The 18,965-nt window shown below is 44.1% G+C and overlaps 2 protein-coding genes across 9 annotated transcripts in view; one reads left to right on the forward strand and one right to left on the reverse strand.

Moving 5' to 3' along the window:
* The window catches only part of LOC137416116 (carnitine O-palmitoyltransferase 2, mitochondrial-like), a 1,201,140-nt gene that overhangs the window by 732,745 nt on the left and 449,430 nt on the right, over positions 1–18,965 (reverse strand). The window lies entirely within an intron of this gene.
* Positions 1–18,965, forward strand: part of LOC137421890 (carnitine O-palmitoyltransferase 2, mitochondrial-like) — a 101,895-nt gene that overhangs the window by 4,373 nt on the left and 78,557 nt on the right. Inside the window, exons 1-6 of one of the 8 annotated variants that reach the window (XM_078769152.1) lie at positions 107–173; positions 292–400; positions 8,925–9,031; positions 9,288–9,495; positions 9,730–9,934; positions 16,514–16,632. In XM_078769152.1, coding sequence (XP_078625278.1) covers positions 16,589–16,632 — 44 coding nt within the window. In that variant the 5' untranslated portion in view covers positions 107–173; positions 292–400; positions 8,925–9,031; ... (1 more) ...; positions 9,730–9,934; positions 16,514–16,588. Of the gene's footprint in view, positions 1–106; positions 174–291; positions 401–5,518; positions 5,603–8,924; positions 9,032–9,287; positions 9,496–9,729; positions 9,935–14,101; positions 14,170–16,513; positions 16,633–18,965 lie in introns of those variants that run through there. The other 7 variants (XM_078769330.1, XM_078769100.1, XM_078769201.1 and 4 more) reach the window with 7 other exon arrangements.

Raw genomic sequence — 18,965 nt, forward strand, 5'->3', positions numbered from 1 at the left:
AAAGGGTAAAACATTCCATTCCAACATGACGATTGGAATGGTGTAGTCAGTGGCTGGAGATAATACACTGTCAATCATTTATGGAAAGTTGAAGAGTCAAGGACACAAGGTTTAATATTGCTATGATTCAGATTGGGAAAAGGAGCTCGGTGGACATCAGACAAATTGGATTTGTAATATGTTAGACTGTGCTTTTATTTTTGGACAAAATCTCCAGTTATACATGATTCATTTTGTTTCTGTTTTCCACAGATTGTGAACATGAATTGAAACTGTTTTTTGTGATTGCAGATTTTCTTCTGTTCAGCGAGAAAGACGCGCAAGAGGGAATTTTCTTCAGCTGTTAGAAAAGTGAAATGTCAAGAAATTCCTTTTACTTTGGGATTTTCAAGAAAGTTATGTAAGTTTATCGATCATTATTTTGGGCACATTTTAGTTCTCAATCTTCATTGATGTTTATATTATTATGTCGGTGGGGTACAGGTACTTTAGACCAGGTAGAGTTGTATAGGTAACATGCTCCGACTGTCTTGAAGAAGAAGAACCACCACCATGTAATAAGTAGAGGCATGTTTCGCCTGGATATCTGATTAAGGTGTATCTTCGTCCCCATTACGAGGAATGGGGCATGTTAACGAGTTATAGGGATTATGTTAACTACTTCCCTGTTCGTTGTTCCCGATGTGATTGATCCTTTGTCCATTATGGCACCGCAATAGACATGAGTGAGAATGGAAATTAAATAACACATTCAATAACAAAACCAACCGGAACCTAGTTCTGGGCACTGCTGATGGGACGGCAGCCAGCTACATCACCACGAAGGCCGAAGACCCGTCCCGAGGAGCCGTGATTGGCCAGGGCGGAGCAAGAAGGCAATCACTGATTGCTGAAAGAATGCCGAGGAGGAAGCAGCACGCTAATTGGAAAGGCACGACCGATGACGTCAGAGGTGGACTGCACGCTGAGTGGTGGAGAGCGAAGCCTGTGGTGTTGGTCGGCAGGGATTGGAGGAGAGAACGAATCATAATAAATGAGGAAGACCAAGGGCACAACAAAAATACCTTTAAGAAAATGGCAGGACTGAGCCAATTGGATAGGTGTGGGCAGGAGCATCGAGAGTCAGCCCGGGCCCCGAAGCAAACAACTCCGGGGCCCCCACACCCACCCTTTCTCTTTTGTAACTTTTTAAGGAACTTTCTTTAATGAAAAACAAAAAACTTTAAAAAAAGAAATGGTCACTTTTATTTAGCAGTATGAGCGAAAATAAAGCAGATAGTGGGACGTTTGGACCGATCAAGTCAATTTGCATCCTCGACTGTTGAACACTATTTCTCCAATTGGCAAAAAATATGTGAGAAGATGGTTAATAATTTTTTTGGACAAAGTGAACACAAACCCATTTCTTTGTAAAGCACATTTTGATTTATTAAGTATTGTTTATTTTCTTTCTCATCTTGGCAATATGTCAGGCACCTTTTGAGCTAGAAGCTGATATTTGGACATGACATTGACCAAGTGATTTGGCTGTAAAGGGTACTTTTGATTCATTGATTAATCATTTAATTGCTTAATTATTTCATTATTCAATTAATTAATACAAAAATTAATTAATACAAAAAAAAAAATTCACCCCAGATACACTTTTTTGAAATACCATCTTGTCCATGTGTCCATGTGTTTTATTCCTCTTCCACCTCCACCCCTTCCCACAGCTCCTCCCCCAATAGTAAGGGAAACATATGAAAATCTGTTAACTAAATTGTTACCAAAAAATTTCTTCACCAATATGTTTGTAAAGGTGTGTAATAACATGTGTTAAAATGTTGAAGTTCAACTCCCGTGGGAAACCCAGAAAAAAAGCTGTTGAATTCGGGTACCGAAAAATTATTTTCGAGAATTTTTTTTTTTTTAATCGGCCCTTAAGTAACTTATAAGGGGTCAAATAAGGGTTTTTCATGATTCTGAGTTGATTGTTAACATTTATATTTTCACTTTAACATTTTTTTTTTTTTTTTTTTTTTTTTTTTTTTGTATACAAGGTCGAGGCTCGTGAAAGAGCGAACATTAATCACACAGAAAGACAAACCGACACATAAAACATATAACATCGGGAGCGGTAGACAAGATGTGGGGAGAGAGGGGGAAGGACACAAACACAACATTTGAGAGCAGGGACCGAGAGACATGGAGACATCGAGAGATCTGAGAGAGGGCGAGGGCTTTGGGGGGGGGGGCATGGGAAGGGGGCGGTGGGAGAGGTATAAAACATATGGACACTGCCAGGACTTCCAGGAAAGAAGTTGGAATTTCAAACAAGGTGGATCTGGGGTGAATTAGCGGGGGTAGAAAAGATCAAGGTTTTGGATGGGGGAAGATAAGAGATGGTGGTGAACAGCTGTTTTAAAGACCTGGAGGGAGGAGTGGGATTGAAGGGAGTGAGGGAGTTTGTTCCAGAGGCGGGAGAAAAGAGGAATGAAAGAGTGAAGGTGAGCAGAGAGCCGAGATTTCGGCAGTTTAACCATCAGAGGGTTGCTGGCAGATCTTGTGCGTCCTGTAGGAATATTTGGGGGACAGAGCACAGAGAGAGCTGGGGGTGCAAGGCCGGAGAGGAGTCGGTAGAAGACAGAAAGACCACCTACCTGCCTGCGGCATGTTATTTACATGTTATTTACACACAAAGTAGCTTTTATTTCACATACATATATAATACTCAAGAGTTATTTCTCATTCATAATGTCAGAAGTTTCAACAGTCATTGTCTATGTCTTCTTCAGACTCAACAACATCATGACTGCAGTTTCTGCATGTAATGCCATTACAGACTCCACAGGCCGAGATGCACGTGACCCCATTCTTCTTGCAGCTGCATCGCCGGTTGCTGCAATCTCCATGACAATTACAGCTCATGAACTGCAATAGCTCCTCAGGAGCCGTGGGGTCCAGTGTTGGAACTGGCTCATACCCATGCACACCTATTGTCCATCCATAGTCACTGGGGTTCAGAGACATGCTCTGTAGAAGGATCCAGTCCCGGGTCTGCAGGTAGGCACGGAGTGAATGTTGTGCAGCTGCACCCTCTGTTGGAGGTAGAGTCTCTGGTTTGATCACTCCTGCCGCTGCCTTCCTTGAGAACATGTTGTACCGAATTTCAGAGTGTTGAAGTGGTGAAGTGGTGGTGTTGAGGACATTAGGGTCTCCTTCAATAATTGGGAGGAACTCGATCTGTGTGCTCTGCTTTGCATCATTAGCATGGATTCTCTTCATCCAGCCATTCCAGTTGGAGTGTGGGAACTCAGGATCGTTGGCTTTGATCACCCACCCCACTGCCCAGAGTGTGTCACCTGGAGTGAGGAGTGGCTGATCATGAGCCAGGGAGGAGGAAAGCTCAGCGAGGGGGAGAAACATGATCGCGTTCGTTCCTATCTGTTTCCTGTTCGTAAATGGAATAATCTTTACTTCAGTTCCTCTCAGGATCTTAGCTTTGTCGAGTGCCTTCAACTTCACCCGGGGGAAAGCTGCTGTTGTCTGTGGATCTGGCAAAGGTGGTGCCGGAGAGGTGACTTCGATCCAACCCATTGAGTGAAAGGGAGTGTTTCCGTGAATAGAGACAATGTTTAAATCTATATTGTCTCCAACAAACTGAGTGACTGCATTGTTTGTTTCCCCAACCTCCATAAAGACCACCTGATCATTACTTGACAATTCACTTTCACTGGCTGGCACTTTGGCTGTCATCACTGATTGATCCTCAAGCGCAGCATCAACCGCAACCTCATCATTGATCTGTTCATCGGTTTCCTCCACAATGGTGTCAAGAGTGCCAGAAGTATCTGGAACATCATCTCCACTCCTACTATTAAGGAAGCAGTATTTGTAGTTTTGTGTCTCCATGTAAGACTCAGTGTATCCCAGCCGGTGGAACTTGTTGAGCATCCATTTTGACCCAAATCTATGATCAAGTTGTATGGCAAGCCCCATTTGGTGTGGCAATACTCCAGACCGAGGTCGACAGGCCTTAATAAAATTCTGCCCCCAAACGGCAACTCTTTCGTCTGTCTTGACAATCGGTCTCAAGAACATCTGAAGGCTTGCAGGAACAAGTGTCAGCTGACTATTGATGTCAGTCATACTTTGTGTGGTGGGGTATGACTTTGGACCTAAATCAATCAAGGCAATATCATTGGATATGAACTTGAGTGCCGTCTTTATGATCTGAGTCTTCTCATCTCCATGGTCAAGATTAGCATGATGCTCTCGCAGAATATTGTCGGTGCCATCTTTGAGACAGAGTACATCTGCCCTTCTTTCCTGTGTTGTGAAATACAAGGTGTCTTCGTATTTCTCTAGAAGTTTTATCTTTAGCCAATGCGTTGAATAAGAAAGGCTCTTCTCTGGTGACGGATCAAACTCCTGCAGCTTTTCATGGACTTGGTCCATGTTCATTACCCCATGCTCTAATTCTGAGTCTAACCATTCGCAGAATTCAATAAAAACTGCCTCTCGCTCCTCATCAATACTCCTCTGTCCTCTCTTCCTTTTTCCTTCCTCATCAGTCTTGGACAAACTGTCACCTCTCGCAAACATAAGTTTGCATCGCAAATGGTACAGTGTTTCTTCTGCTACCAAGTCGTTGATCCCTTCCAGGCGTCCAGTGACTTCAGTGCCCCAGTCATCCCCGCGACTCCGTGCTGTCTTCAGCAAGCTTGCCTTCAGTGTATCTGCAGTCAAATTATCTGGCACTCTGTATTTCTTTCTAGCTTGTGCTGGATTATTTTTGTAGAGCTGGGCTGGTTGGTTGCAAAGAATGCATACATCCTTATACAGGAGGTCAACTGACTGTGATCTTCTAGAACTGCAGCCAGTTGATGAACTGAACTCACAAGTAGTGCGTCTTCTCTTCAACTTTGATGACTCTTTCTCTGCCTTTGATGCTTGAGCTGACTTCTTGGTGGTTGCAACAAAGTTGTTGTACAGATCATTTTTACACTTCTGGTGGTACCTCAGTTTTCCTTCCTTTTGAGCCTCCTTCATACGTTCCACAACAGTAACATTTTCGACAGTTTCTGCTTGTTTCAATAAAGTTGAGTATCCCTTTGGAGTTGCCTGTATGAGCCTTTCAGCTGGTGTATCCGAGCGTGCACAGATGAAGCAATTGAGCACAGGTGGAGTAACGTCTTCATCCATATTGCTAGACTCCATGTCCTGCAAAGTAGAAAATGAGATATATTTAGAAATTATTTTCCAAATTTAGAAATTTAGAAATTTCCAAATTATGTGTCTGTACTCAGATGTGTTTTAAAACTTTTGGTTCTGATGTTTGCCCCGATTTCTGTGACACGTCATTATCTGGTAATCCTCACCTATTTTTGCAAAGTTGGCCTCCGATGGACAAGAGAGAAGTGCTGTGACATGGCTGTCCAGCTTAGTGAGGTGTGTATTAGAGGTAACCAGAAACTTGTAGTTATAAACTGTCTCATTTATTGTGAATTATATGATGTGAAGTCGTGTTGTGCTGCAGGTTACCTGTACCAAGGTTGGAAGACACTATCCAGCGGTACCTCAGAGCACAACGGGCGCTGCTTGATGATGAAGCATATAGGTAGGTCTCCTCTCTGGGATTACTCCCCTACCTCACGCCTTGCTCAGCTTGACGCCGTAGAAACCAAGGCTTTCAAGATCATTGGATCTCTTGCGATGAAGATGAGTCTATGGGCCTATCACTTCGCCATCGCCGACAGGTCGCTGGTCTCTCTGTCTTCTTCTTCCACCTCATTCCTGGTCTTGCATCCTCTGCCCTCTCCGTGCTTTGCCACCACCCCCCAGGTATCTGCAGGACGCATGAGATCCTCAGCAACCTCTCCTAGTGAAACTGCCAAAATACAAAACAACTGCTCATCTCCTCTCATTTGTTCTTCTTTTATCCCACCTGTGGACCCAACTTCGAGACTCTCTTCAAACTCATTCTTCCCTCCAGGTTTTCAACATAACTGTTCACCACCATCATTCCCCATCCAGAACCATGATATTTTCTACACACATTAAACCATCCCCCAGCCCTCCCAAAACTTTGCTTCTGTATCCATCTTGTCCACCCCTTGCGTTTTCCCCTTCCCCTCATCGTTACCTGCATCCTTTGTTTTTTTTTCATCTGTCTATTTTCTCCCTCCGCCCTGCTTTTGGTGTTACCCCCTTCTCCTGTTGATCCTTTTGTTATGTTGTGTCCTGATATGTTCTGTGCTCTAGCTCTTCCACGAGCCTTGAATATGTATTTTTTTTTTAAACAATAAAAAAACACCGACTCAAGGTAAGCGCTTTGCCATTTCAAACTCTACCCGAGTTCCTCTGCAGCTGTAGACATCCACAAGTCGTACAAACATGAGAATGCCAACACTACATGTCTCCCTCAGTTGCCTGACTGGTTTCATCACTTATTGGCAAGTCATCAGCAACAGCGTCGAGGGAAACTTTTATGGTTAATATTATTCCAAAAAGGTTTAAAAAAATCAAGATGAAGAAATGAGTCATGAAACCAGAAATCAAAATAATAATTAAATCAAAACAAGAAAGAGCAATCAGATATTGCAGACCTTCACCAGGACATGTTTGTGTGGTGTATTTTGTGTGATGTTTGTTTCGTGTTTGTTTCGGATAAGGTTTGTTTTTCTATCCAAGATGGCTGCCACATCACGTGACCTACGATGTCACCATTTTCACAATATATGCAGCAATGCTGTGGAATGATATTTGTAAAACCTCACATCGATAGGTTAAGTGCTTTCAGAGAAAAAAATTTCAGAGAAAACAAATAGTGCGCAGAACGGCTTCCGGTTGGTTTTTATTGTTATTAGTGAAATTTAATGGGCACTTCCTGCGCCAGTGTCTATGGTGCGGTGCCAAAAGAGATAAAGGATAAATCACATAGAGAACGACAAACAGGGAATTACTTAACCTAATACCTGAGCTAAATAACATGCCTCGCCCCCTCATGACAAGGACAAATACACAACTCATCCGACATCCGGGGTAAAAGGGTCCTCTACTTATTACCTGGTGGTGGTTCTTCTTCTTCTTCACAACAGGCAGAGCATGCTACCGACACAAATCTACCTGATCTAAAGTTATCTCGACCCCACCAACATAACAATATACATACATACGTACATACATACATACATACATCCATACATACATACATACATACATACATACAGTTGTGACCAAAAATGTTGGGACCCTTGTGCTTTTTTCAAATAACTCACAATTTTCTTTGAAAATAAGTTTAAATTGACAAAGTGTTGTGTCTCCACAATTCTTTATTTCACTGTTAATATTGCAAAACCTTTGTTTTTGTTTCAGAACTTCATATATCCTTTTATATCAGAAAATAAAAAGAAATGTCATTAACAAAATTATTGACACCCTCAACTTAATATTTGGTAGCTCAGCCTTTGGACAAAATAACTGCAGTCAAGCGCTTCCTATAGCCATGATTGAGCTTCCTACACCTCTCTACTGGCAGTTTGGCCCACTCTTCTTGTGCAAACTGCCCCAGTTCTCCCAGATTTTAAGGGTGCCTCCTCCCAACTGCTGTTTTCAGATCTCCCCACAGGTGTTCAATGGGATTTAGATCTGGACTCATTGCTGGCCACTTCAGAGCAGTCCAGCGTTTTGTCTTGAACCAATTCCTGGGTGCTTTTTAAAGTGTGTTTGGGGTCAATGTCCTGCTGCAAGACCCATGACCTTCAACGGAGACCCAGCTTTCTGACACTGGGTTGAACATTGTGCTCTAAAATGCCTTGGTAATCTCCTGATTTCATTATACCATGCACACATTCAAGGTACCCAGTAACAGAGGCAACACAGCAACCCCAAAACATCACTGAACCTCCTCCATGTTTGACTGTAGGGAAGGTGTTCTTTTCTTTGAAGGCTTCATTTTGTTTTCTGTAAACATAGAGATGATGTGCTTTACCAAAATGCTATAATTTGGCCTCATCTGTGCACAGGACATTCTCCTCAAAGGATTTTGGCTTGTTCAGGAGTGTTTTGGAAAATTCCAGTCGGACTTTCTCAGCAGTAGGGTCCTCCTGGGTCTCCTTACATAGAACCCCCTTTCATGGAGTTGGTGACAGATAGTGTGAGTTGAAACTGTTGTAACTTGTGTCTGAAGGTCAGGTTGAATCTGTTTGGCAATTATTGATCGAGGTACTTTCCTCCACCATTCGAACAATCCTTCGCTGCAATCTTCGATCAGGTTTTCTCTTCCGGCCATGTCCAGGGAGGTTGGCTACAGTGCCATGAGCCTTAAACTGATAACATTGCGTACGGTGGACACAGGAACATCAAGGTCTCTGGAGATGGACTTGTAGCCTTGAGATTGTCCATGCTTGGCTACAATGTTGCATCTGCCCTCCTCAGACAATTCTCTGGTTTTCTTTCTTTTCTCCATGCTCATTGTGCTACACACAGTGACACAAAACATCAGAATGACTCCTTTTCTCTATTCACCTGGTTGAATGAGTGATTTTTTATATTGCAGGCACCTGCAACTCACCATAGGTCACCTGCTTGGGTCACAAGGAAAGGAGAATCAGCTGCTTGAAATCTAATTATTTCTAACAACATATAAAAGGTGCCAATAATATTGTCTGGGCCATTTTAGGATTTCTGTGTGGAATAAGCGAAGATTTAGTAGTTTTTCCACATTTTTTTGTTTTATTCCACTGCAAACCAAAGAAATGCAGATGTGGATAACAAAATATTTTTTAATTTCAACAATTTTCTGGAAGAAATGGTGAATTATTTGAAAAAGGTGCAAGGACGCCAATATTTTTGGCCACGACTGTATATACATACACGTGAATTCTAAACATAACTGTATCTTGATGTGTTTCTCGTTCGTGACGAATTATGTGTAACAGGAGGACAGAGCAAATCTGTAGTTCATTTGAACACGGAGAGGGTCGGTTGCTGCAGAATCAACTCTTGGCTTATAACAAGGAAAACCAACACACGAGCTGCACCACTGGTAAGTTATTGGTGTTGTTTACCAATCTCAAATAACTTTTGAAGGCTCAGTTAGGAAATCACAGAGTTATTACGTGGTAAATGAGATTATTTAATTTGACAGAATGGCAGCAGAGAAAATGATAATTGTAAAAGACAAAAAATAATTGTAATGTGTTTCATCGACCTATCCTGCTCTGTACATTCTTCCTCCTCCCTCCTCCCCCCACCGTTTCCCCTTACCCCCCAAATCCCCCTCCCCAACCCCCACCTCAAAGCCCACTTGGAGGACTCGTTCTTGAATCGCAGAGAATCTCTACTCACCACCACTTATAGTGTGAACATGGAATTGACTCCTGCCTCACAGCTGGTGTGTGCCACATACCTCGTTGTCTCGATCGCTCGATCTCATCGCACTCTCAAGGCTGGTCTGCTTACCCCAGCAGATAGTGGTGGCCTGGCTCATAGAGATGGCACTGGTTTTGTGTGAGTGCCTTATGCTATTCCCACTGCCTTGGATTTTTATATTTGTAAACTGTGACTTCCCGCTTCTTCTGGAGCGAAGAAGAAGAAGAAACTGTGACGTTGATTAAACTTTCACAAACTGTTTCTCATTTAAAGGATATGATACCACAAGTTTAGAATTGAGATAATTATAAAAAAAAGAATACATTGTCCTTCAAACTTCTTCAGTTGCTCACACCACAATTGTCTTGACAGGTCGGGGACTCATCCAAAATCATTCATGATGTGCATGTCCCAACTGAATCATTTGTTCGGGACAAGCCGCATCCCTCACGAGTCACGAGATGAGCTCCAGACCATACTTGGCACCCGCCATTTTGTTGTGATTCATAAAGGATACAAATACACCTGCAATCTGCTTGATGACATGGACTACATTTTGCCTGCAAGCACCATCATGGTAGGGGAAATGGCCTTCATTAATTTGCACAAAACCTTGCACACTATACCTCTGCTAGTTCCAATGATAATGTTCAAAGTGGGCCAGATGCCCACCACTCAGGCATAGGTTTATAAGGAGGATTAAGCAGGGAAAGGACACAGGGTGTAAGACCATAAACGAGGCGGTTGAAGACAAAGAGATCAACAAACTGTCTGTGATGGCAACGGGATAGGCCTATAGAATCAGGTTCATAGCAGGAGATTCCAATAATCTTAAAGGTCTTGGTTTCCATGGCTTCAAGCTGAGCAAGATGTGAGGCAGAGGAGCCAGCCCAGAGGGGGGAGCAGTACTCCATCAAGCTGTGCATGAAAGCCTTGCAGCTGGATAGGACTTCAGGTGTGACAAGGGAGGTCTTTGTATGACAGAGGATGCCCAGTCGGCGGCTGGCTTTGGTGTCCAACGTTCATCTGTGTTTTGTCCAAGAAAGATCATGGCTGATAGTGAGACTCAGGAGTTTGAAGAACTGAACCTCCCAAAGAGGATTGTTAAGAAAGTAGATTGGAGGGTTTGCCAGATGGTCCTTTCAGAGAGAGATAGTGAGAGTATGGGAATTGTCAGGATTGAAAGACATTTCAAGGTCTGAAGAGAGGGAGGATGCTGCAGCCTGCCTGTATGAAGAATGAGGGATGTTATGGCAGAGGGTGGAGTAATCAGCAAATATATGGAGGATTTTTTTAGAGAGATCATTGATTAAGATCAGGAATAGGACTGGGCCCAGAACACTGAATTGGAGCAGTCCAGCCTTAACAGGGTGTGGAGATAAAAGGATTCCGTTGAGAGCCACACATTGGCTATGAGACTAATGGAAGTCAGTAAGCCATGTGTGGAGTTTGCCTTGGATGCCGTAGGCAGATTTAGGATTTAACATTTGTTAATGGTTTCGATGGGAAAGGGAGAAATAGACGGATGTTTTTTGAGTTTTTGGTGGGTGTCCCATAAGTTCCTCCACATTTTCCCCATTCACTTAAAGGTAAAATTGGGTGTGTTTTAGAAGTCCCAATTTCTCTATGACTGACGCCTTTGTCACGTGGTAGCGATATTACATTTGGCGGCTATCTTGGATAGGGTGATAATTGAGCTTGCCGCCTGGCGGAATTTGAAATCATATCACCGAAGGTAACTCAAGCCAAAACCTCAAAACTTTACATAAAAGTGCACGATTTTTCGATTGAGGGCTCCGACTAGTAGCTGAATAAGATGGTCCAACAATTTTTGTTCATGGAGTTAAGTATTGCAACTGTAGTTATAAAGGTGCTAGTTAAGATGTGCACAAATGGTTCCAACAGTCCAGCTGAAGCTCCAAATGGTAAGTATTTTTTATTTGCACCATTTGCATCAGACAAGAATAATTGGTACTTGAAATGTTCGCATTTTCTCCATCGTGTTACCTTTCCAACAAAACCTTGCTTTCTTTATGTTTCTGTTGGTTTTTTTATTGGATTCGCTGGGTTTTTTTTAATCTTTGGCATTTTGATCCAAATGCTGTTGTGATTAATTGTACACGCGTGGTTCTCCATAAAGCAGGACAGCCAGGAGAACTGTTTGTGTCATGATTGTTGTAATTGTTAAACGGGACCGATTTTGGATGCATTTTGGGAATCCTGTGTGCCGTGCATCTGCCCGTGGCTCAAACGGTGCATTGTTGCTGTACAAATGTGAAATAAAATGAATGAACATTATACATGGCTTTGCAGAACTAAACTAATTGTACAAAATAGTGTTAAATGAAAACATAAGATTTTCTTCGCCACCCTTTCGTATAAACCGTCAGGCCAGAACTTCACATACACCAACTTCAAAATACGGATTTCTCTGTTGTAATGTTTGGATGTTTGTGTTGTGACGTCGCCTTACATACCTGACGACGTGAGGACGATCATCTGTCATCCCAGTATAATAACGCTGTGCACTATTTACATTCAAGCAAACGATGTCAAACAAAACGAAAATGTACTATCTATTTATTATGCACACATGATAATTCGGGTGGGAGAATGTACACTTGATACATTTTGCTTTTGTTTGCCTCATTCACGGTAAAATGTTTTCAGGCTATTTTTAAGCAGCATAATCTTTTCCTCTTTTTCGTCACATGTGTTGTATTTAAAGCTAATTACTTTTCCTTGTTAATCACCAAAAATTGCTTGAAGATTTAAATAATCTTTTTCCAAAGAGCTAATTTTTTGGATGAAAGCTAATGTAACGAAGTAAAAGTAATATGTCATAACATTGAAATATTCAAACAAAACGATAAAGTTTAATGTACAGAAAGTAAAATATTGTTATGGTTCTCTACGCCGGCCTTCTTCTCCTTATCAAGGGGGGATTAATCCCCTTGTCTTTACTGGCCTGGTGGAACCGAGACTTATTACGTCCCTCCCAGACACATGCGGAGTAGGGTTTCGGGACTACTTTCTCGCTCATACCTAGGTACCCGCGCTGCCCTGGGAGCGAGGAAACAAGCCTCGCACGAACCACGTGTGATGGTAGTACACCGAGCGGATTGCATACACGTGGTCCGCGCAGTCTTAACTAGTGGAACCCGATTGGAGCGTTCTTATTCGTGCCACGCTTAGTCAATGGAGGAAACCACAGGAACGATCGAATCAGAAAGAAAGAACAAGGGTTTAATTATTGCCACACATATATACAGTTCAAGGATGAAGAGACACAGAGTAATCCTTAAACGGTCTTAACATATCCCTGAGACAAAGAGCCCATCTCACTCACACTCACACAGGGGATTGCAGATGGGCAGGTGTTCCCCAACGCGTCCAGGGATGGTCCTCGTCCAGCTCTCCACGGTCGCCGGCACGTCCCGCGAAGATGGTTGCAGGCGAAGGCAGGGACTCGTAGCGCATCTCTCGAACAAAGGGATGATCGGGGTGAAACGGTAGAGGGCGGACTTTAGCACGGCTGACGGTTACTCAGCCTCGTTCACTCACGCGGCTGAGAATGCGCTATTTCGTTATAAACGCACCTGGCTGCACCCGCGTATATGTAGCGGCCAACTATTCTCCTTCAATACACTTGGCGTTGGTTAGCGCGCGCATTCTTGTGCAATGATTAAGTTCAACAGGCAGCAGTCCTCTTGTCTCTCTCTCGCCGCAAGTCAAGTCCTATTAGCCCTCCGATGCAAGTCCTCCTCTGCAAGTCCTTTCGAGGGCTTTGCGCAGTGGGTTTTATCGGTACGCCCCCCAAACCTTCTGGAACTCACCAGACTCTTCTCACCACGCCCTCTGACACCACCGCCTCTGAGCTCTGATTGGCGGCTCATGCTTACCGTCATCGCTCCTGCCACTCTGCCTCAACTCCGCCCCGATCTTCCTCTGCCTCCCTCGTGTTAACTTGCCCAATATGAACCAACGTTAACAAACTGGATTGAGGCTACGGAACTAAGCTCACAAATACTAAGGCATAACTATACTATTGCGAGGCTACATGTTGCTTGTGTGACTAACGATGGGGGACAGACTTTAACCTTTATTACTCTCACTTGACAGACTCAAAACCGCAACAATATGTGAGGGGAAATTGTCATTTTATTATTTTAAAATAATGTTTGTGCAGATTTATGCAAATTAGGATCATCTGGTGGACAACTTAATAAAATACTGTGCACGAAACATCAGACATCATTCTTTGGGAAAATGAAATAAAAAATCAACTTCATCTTTTTCAAATTTGTTACACCTACCGAGCATGGCAAACACAATAGCATTATTCAACAACAACAGAAAAGAAGAAAGGTAATTAGGTTATGCAAGAAACAACAGCATTACTCAACAACAACAGAAAATAAATGTAATTAGGTTATGCCATTATGACTCAACAACAGAAAATAAATGTAATTATGTTATGCCATTATGACTCAATAACAGAAAAGAAGAAAGGTAATTAGGTTATGCAAGAAACAACAGCATTACTCAACAACAACAGAAAATAAATGTAATTAGGTTATGCCATTATGACTCAACAACAGAAAATAAATGTAATTAGGTTATGCCATTATGACTCAACAACAGAAAAGAAGAAAGGTAATTAGGTTAACCAAACGTATCTCATATGTCGAGGTAAACACTTTTGTTGTGTAGGAGGAACTAGTTATTCTGCCACACTTCTTACAACAAGTTGCTCACCAGACAGACGCTGCAGCGAGATTGACGGTAAAGGTTGTGCCTGGTGCTCTGCAGGTAAGGAAGTGGGTTCCCATTGCTGCACCTGAAATGGTGGATGTGCTATGGGAGGAGGTAGAAAACCAGGTAAAGCAGTCAATGGTGGTGTGGTCATGCACTGAAGGCTGAGGACCAGGATGCAGAATGGATGAAGTTGTTGTGTTGGTGATGTAAGGTTTCAAGCAGTTGCAGTGAAAGATTCTTGCCTCGGTCTATGGGTATGAAAGTTCCTAAATTTCAAAGTTCACTTTTGGGTGCTCCTCGGACACAGAAAGAGGCCGAAGCATATTGTCGGGACCGATCCTCCATGTTGCAAGTTTATGATGGTAGTGGGCTGGGTCATCCACAAGCACCAATCAATCCCTTGGATGATAAAGTGGATATTTTAGATGCCTATCATTATAAATCCTCTGCTGACTTGTTCCTCAGTTACTTGATCTAGCAACCTTATCAAAAGCTTGTTGTGTTTGGGAGAGACAGCAGATGCTGCTGGTGCCCAGTGGTGTGAAAAATAATGGGTTGGTTGTCTTGGGAAAGATGACGAAGGGGTAACTGTGCTTCATGCCCATGTGCCAGGCAGAAAGGAGTAAAGCCAGTGCTGGAATGATTGTGGTGTTGTAGACCATTTCACTCTGATGGAGATGTTCATCCCACTCAATATCTCTGTCAAATTAAGGACATGGCACGTTCATCTTCCAGGGTATGATTGTAGCATTCCACTGCTCCATTACTCTGACAGTGATATGATGAGGTGTGGAGCTTTCGCATTTCCAATAATTTGCAAAGGTCCTTTACTAAGTCGGATTAAAACTGTTTGTCCTGATCTGAAGGTAAAGCAGGACTCCTTGCTGAGCTGTGTGGCATTCAGAAATACATTGAGCCACAGAACCAGCAGTTTGGGCTAATAATGGGTACAGATTAACAAATTTTGTGTGGAGGTCCATTCGCACTAACACATCGTGATTGCCTTTTGTGGATGTGGAAGGTTCTGGTGTCAGCAGCAATTATTTGAAATGGCCAAATTGGTATATTGAGCACTAATATACCAATACCGCCGCACAGGAGATCACCATGACTGGTAGGCTGGACACTGCTGGCAATAGTCTGGGACATCAGCTGAAATGTAGGGCCAATAAAAGAGACCAGTGGCTCTGTTCAATGTTTTGGGGAAAGCATAGTGCCCAGAGGTGGAGGAGGCCATGTGTTGGATCTGCCGATACAATGGATCTTCTTTCATTGTGAAATGACTGAACTAAAGCCACAGTTTCCTGAGAAAAGAGGAAGCTTCACGAAGAAGTGTAAGTGTTTTATTCAATTCCAAAATGGTTAAGATCGACTTTGGCAGATAATTTTTTTATATGCAAATTTGATGATGTCATAGAAAATTCATGTGCAACCCAATATGCGGTAACATTGGAATTTTGGAATCTATGTACTCGAATTATGAATAAAAAATGTATTTACAGTTTGCCTAAAAAAACTGCATCGAAAATCATTTTAAAGCCTCTCTGAGATTTTGGCCCAACGCCAAGTGCAGATTTTGACCCACCAACTGAATAACAACAAGGAAGAGCAATCAGAGATTGCAAACCCTCGCCAGGATGTGTTTTAGTGGTTTTTTTGCCTTTTGTGTTAAAACAAATATGGTGGCCGAACCACGTGACCGTTGACACCATCAGTGTTTGTTTTTTCTCCAACAAATTATCCCTAGATGATGCTCAAGAAATTTCATCTTGATCCGATGAAGTTTTTGTTCTTGTCGAATTATGACGTCATAATGGAGGGTTAGGGTTAGGGTTGTCAGGATTAGGGTCACCTATCACATCACCATTAACATGTTTTTTTCCCTGTGGAGAGTTCTTCAAAATGATCCATGTCTGAATTTGTTCGATGCAGCACTTTCAGAGATGTAGAGGTGCAAAGTTTTTCGGTTTTTCCAAGATGGTGCCCGTACCACGTGACATACGACGCCATAATTATCATTTAAAAATTCCACAGGAGGTGGTGCACACATATTGAAATTTTCCTGTAAATAAGACCAATGGTTGCAGAAAAAAAATCATATTTATTCTGTTTGGACAAACAGATAAACAAACAGACAGACAAACGGAGTCAAGTGCAATGCTCTCTCTTCTGGAAAGGGTAACAACCAAAGTTTTAGTGTCAGTGTGTATGGGAAGGTCAACACAGGCAATGAGAACCAGGAGTGGATCCAGACCGTCTTCCCAGTCAAACGTGAGAATGCATGAGAGAGCGTCAAAAACCCCAAGGCTTTCTGGGCCATATTAAAGGCGGGCCCCAAACTCCAAACAAGCCACAGCTCAGAGGTTGGACAGATTGTAATTGTATTTTGTACTTTCAGATTTTCTTCTGAATCATACATTCTGAAAGCAAGACGTGCAAGAGGGAATTTGTTTGCAGCTGATAGAAAATTGAAATGTCAAGAAATTCCTTTTACTTTGGGATTTTCAAGAAAATGATGTGAGTTTATTGATAATTATTTGAACTCATTTCACTTCTTGGTCTTCATTACTGTTTCTATAATATGCGGAAACTGGGTTATCTTGTGATCACAAACCCTTGCTGTATACTGTGCTTGTTTCTGGGGTTGACTTAACCATCCGTGACAGCATATTTGCTTTTTGCACAGGAGATTTCTTCTTTTCATGATACTATAAAGTATAACATTTGATGGGCCTAATGGCCTCTGTTGTGGAAAACCAATCAGGTCCACACAACTTTAGTCCAACGGGTGGTTTAATTCCATTTAGATCATAACATCATCCTGTAATGCAGGAAATACAATAAGTATACGATGTGACATCACATGGGACCATTCATAACATTCAATGCAAGCAAGCTGGATATTCTATGCTGGCGTACCGTTAGCGAGTCTACCAGATGTAACGTGTCACAGGAGAAGTCTCGGAGCACCGTCCGCAGCAGTGGGTCTTATAGTCATGCCCCTAGCGGTGTCAACGAGACCCCGGGTTCAGTACGAATACGATTTCACTACATTCTCCCCCCGTCAGAATTATACGGCAGTGCGGCTAAAAGCGAGTGAGCGCCAGCATGAACAGGGTGCGGAACATCAGTCGACCCAACCGTATCGGGCCGGGCGGCGAATTTCTCTGCCAGCACGCGTCCGAAATTCCCCGGGTACGGCATCACGTATCCCTGTGTCCCCGGCGTCGGAGGTGCCATCAGGGTCGGGTGACGAAGGGGGTAACTCCAAGTCGTCGGGCCCAGGTAGACTCGGCGAGGGGAGGGTCGGTAGACTTTCGGCGATGGGAGCGTCGGGAGAGGCCATAGTCTCATAGATGGGTTCGATCGGTTCGTCCGATTCCCTTCTCAGGTCGGCGACCCGCAAGGGGCAAGGTGACGGACGGAGACAGTAGTCTCACGGCCATCAGTCGTCATCACACGAGCATGCTCAGGATTAGCCTGGAGAATCTGCACTTTGTCCACTAGGGGGTCGTACTTGTTCGCGCGAACCGCCCGTTTAAGGTAGGCCGGCCCGGGCCCAGCGAGCCAACTGGGCAAAGACCGTATACACCCCGTGCTCCTGGGGTGGTGGAAAAGTCGCTCGTGGGGAGTTTGGTTGGTTGCCGTACACAGGAGAGCCCCAATCGAGTTCAACGCCGCAGGTAGCGACCAAGCCCATTTATTGAGGCCCCGGCCGAGGGTCCGGAGGTTGAGCATGACGGCCCTCCAGATAATCCCGTTGAAGCGTTCGATCTGCCCATTAGCCTGGGGTCTGTACGGCGTGGTGTAACTAGAAGCAATGTTATTTTGGAGCAGATAGCCGCGCACCTCCTGAGACAAGAAGCCCACACCCCGGTCGGTATGGACATAGGCCGGGTAACCGAACATTGAGAACAAGTTCTGTAAGCATCGCATCACCGTGGCAGCAGTCATGTCCGCGCACGTATAAGCAAAGGGGAATCGCGAGTACTCATCGACGATAGTGAGCAGATAGCGAGAGCCGCTCGACACCGGCAACGGGCCCTTGAAATCCATCGCCAATCTTTCCCACGGCCTCGTAGCCCTAACCAGTGTCCCCATGGGAGGGTTATAGAAATGCGGTTTGATTTCCGCGCAGATAGCGCAGTCGCGACAGGTACGGCGGATATCGTCAATCGAGTATGGGAGATTGCCACACCGCACAAAATGAGCGAAACGCGTTATGCCGGGATGGCCCGCAGTGGCATGCAGCACCCATAGGCCCTCCAAAGAGGTGATACCCGCGCATGTAGCCGGTCGTGATAAGGCATCGGCGGCCCGGTTATCTTTCCCCGGGCGATATTTGATGGTGTAACAGAAGTCGGCGAGTTCGATACGCCAGCGAGTGATTTTCTCATTCTTAATGCGCTGGGCGTGTAAGGTGTCGTACATGAACGCAACGCTTTGCTGGTCCGTGATGATTTGGAAGCTCCGCCCGAGTAAGTACGGGCGCCATCGCCGAATAGACTCGACGATCGCATACGCTTCCTTTTCAACGGACGAGTGTCTCCGCTCAGCGGTGGTAAGAGTCCGTGAAAAGAAAGCCACGGGACGCCCCCCTTGGGAGAGGGTCGCCGCGATGGCCTGATCCGAGGCGTCACTTTCGAGGACGAAAGAGCCGCTCTCGTCGATTGTCGCCACGGCGGCTCGGGCGATGTCGGCCTTAAGGCCTTCAAAGGCCGCCAATGCGGCCGGACTCAGTGGGAAGGTGTCGCAGGCCATGAGGGGGCGAAGTTTCGCGGAGAAACTTTGCACCCATTTGGAGTAATGGGCGAACAGCCCAAGGGCGCGCTTCAGGGACGCCCGATCAC

Source organism: Myxine glutinosa, chromosome 1 (assembly GCF_964187855.1).
Source record: "Myxine glutinosa chromosome 1, kmMyxGlut1.1, whole genome shotgun sequence".
Lineage (NCBI taxonomy): Eukaryota > Metazoa > Chordata > Myxini > Myxiniformes > Myxinidae > Myxine > Myxine glutinosa.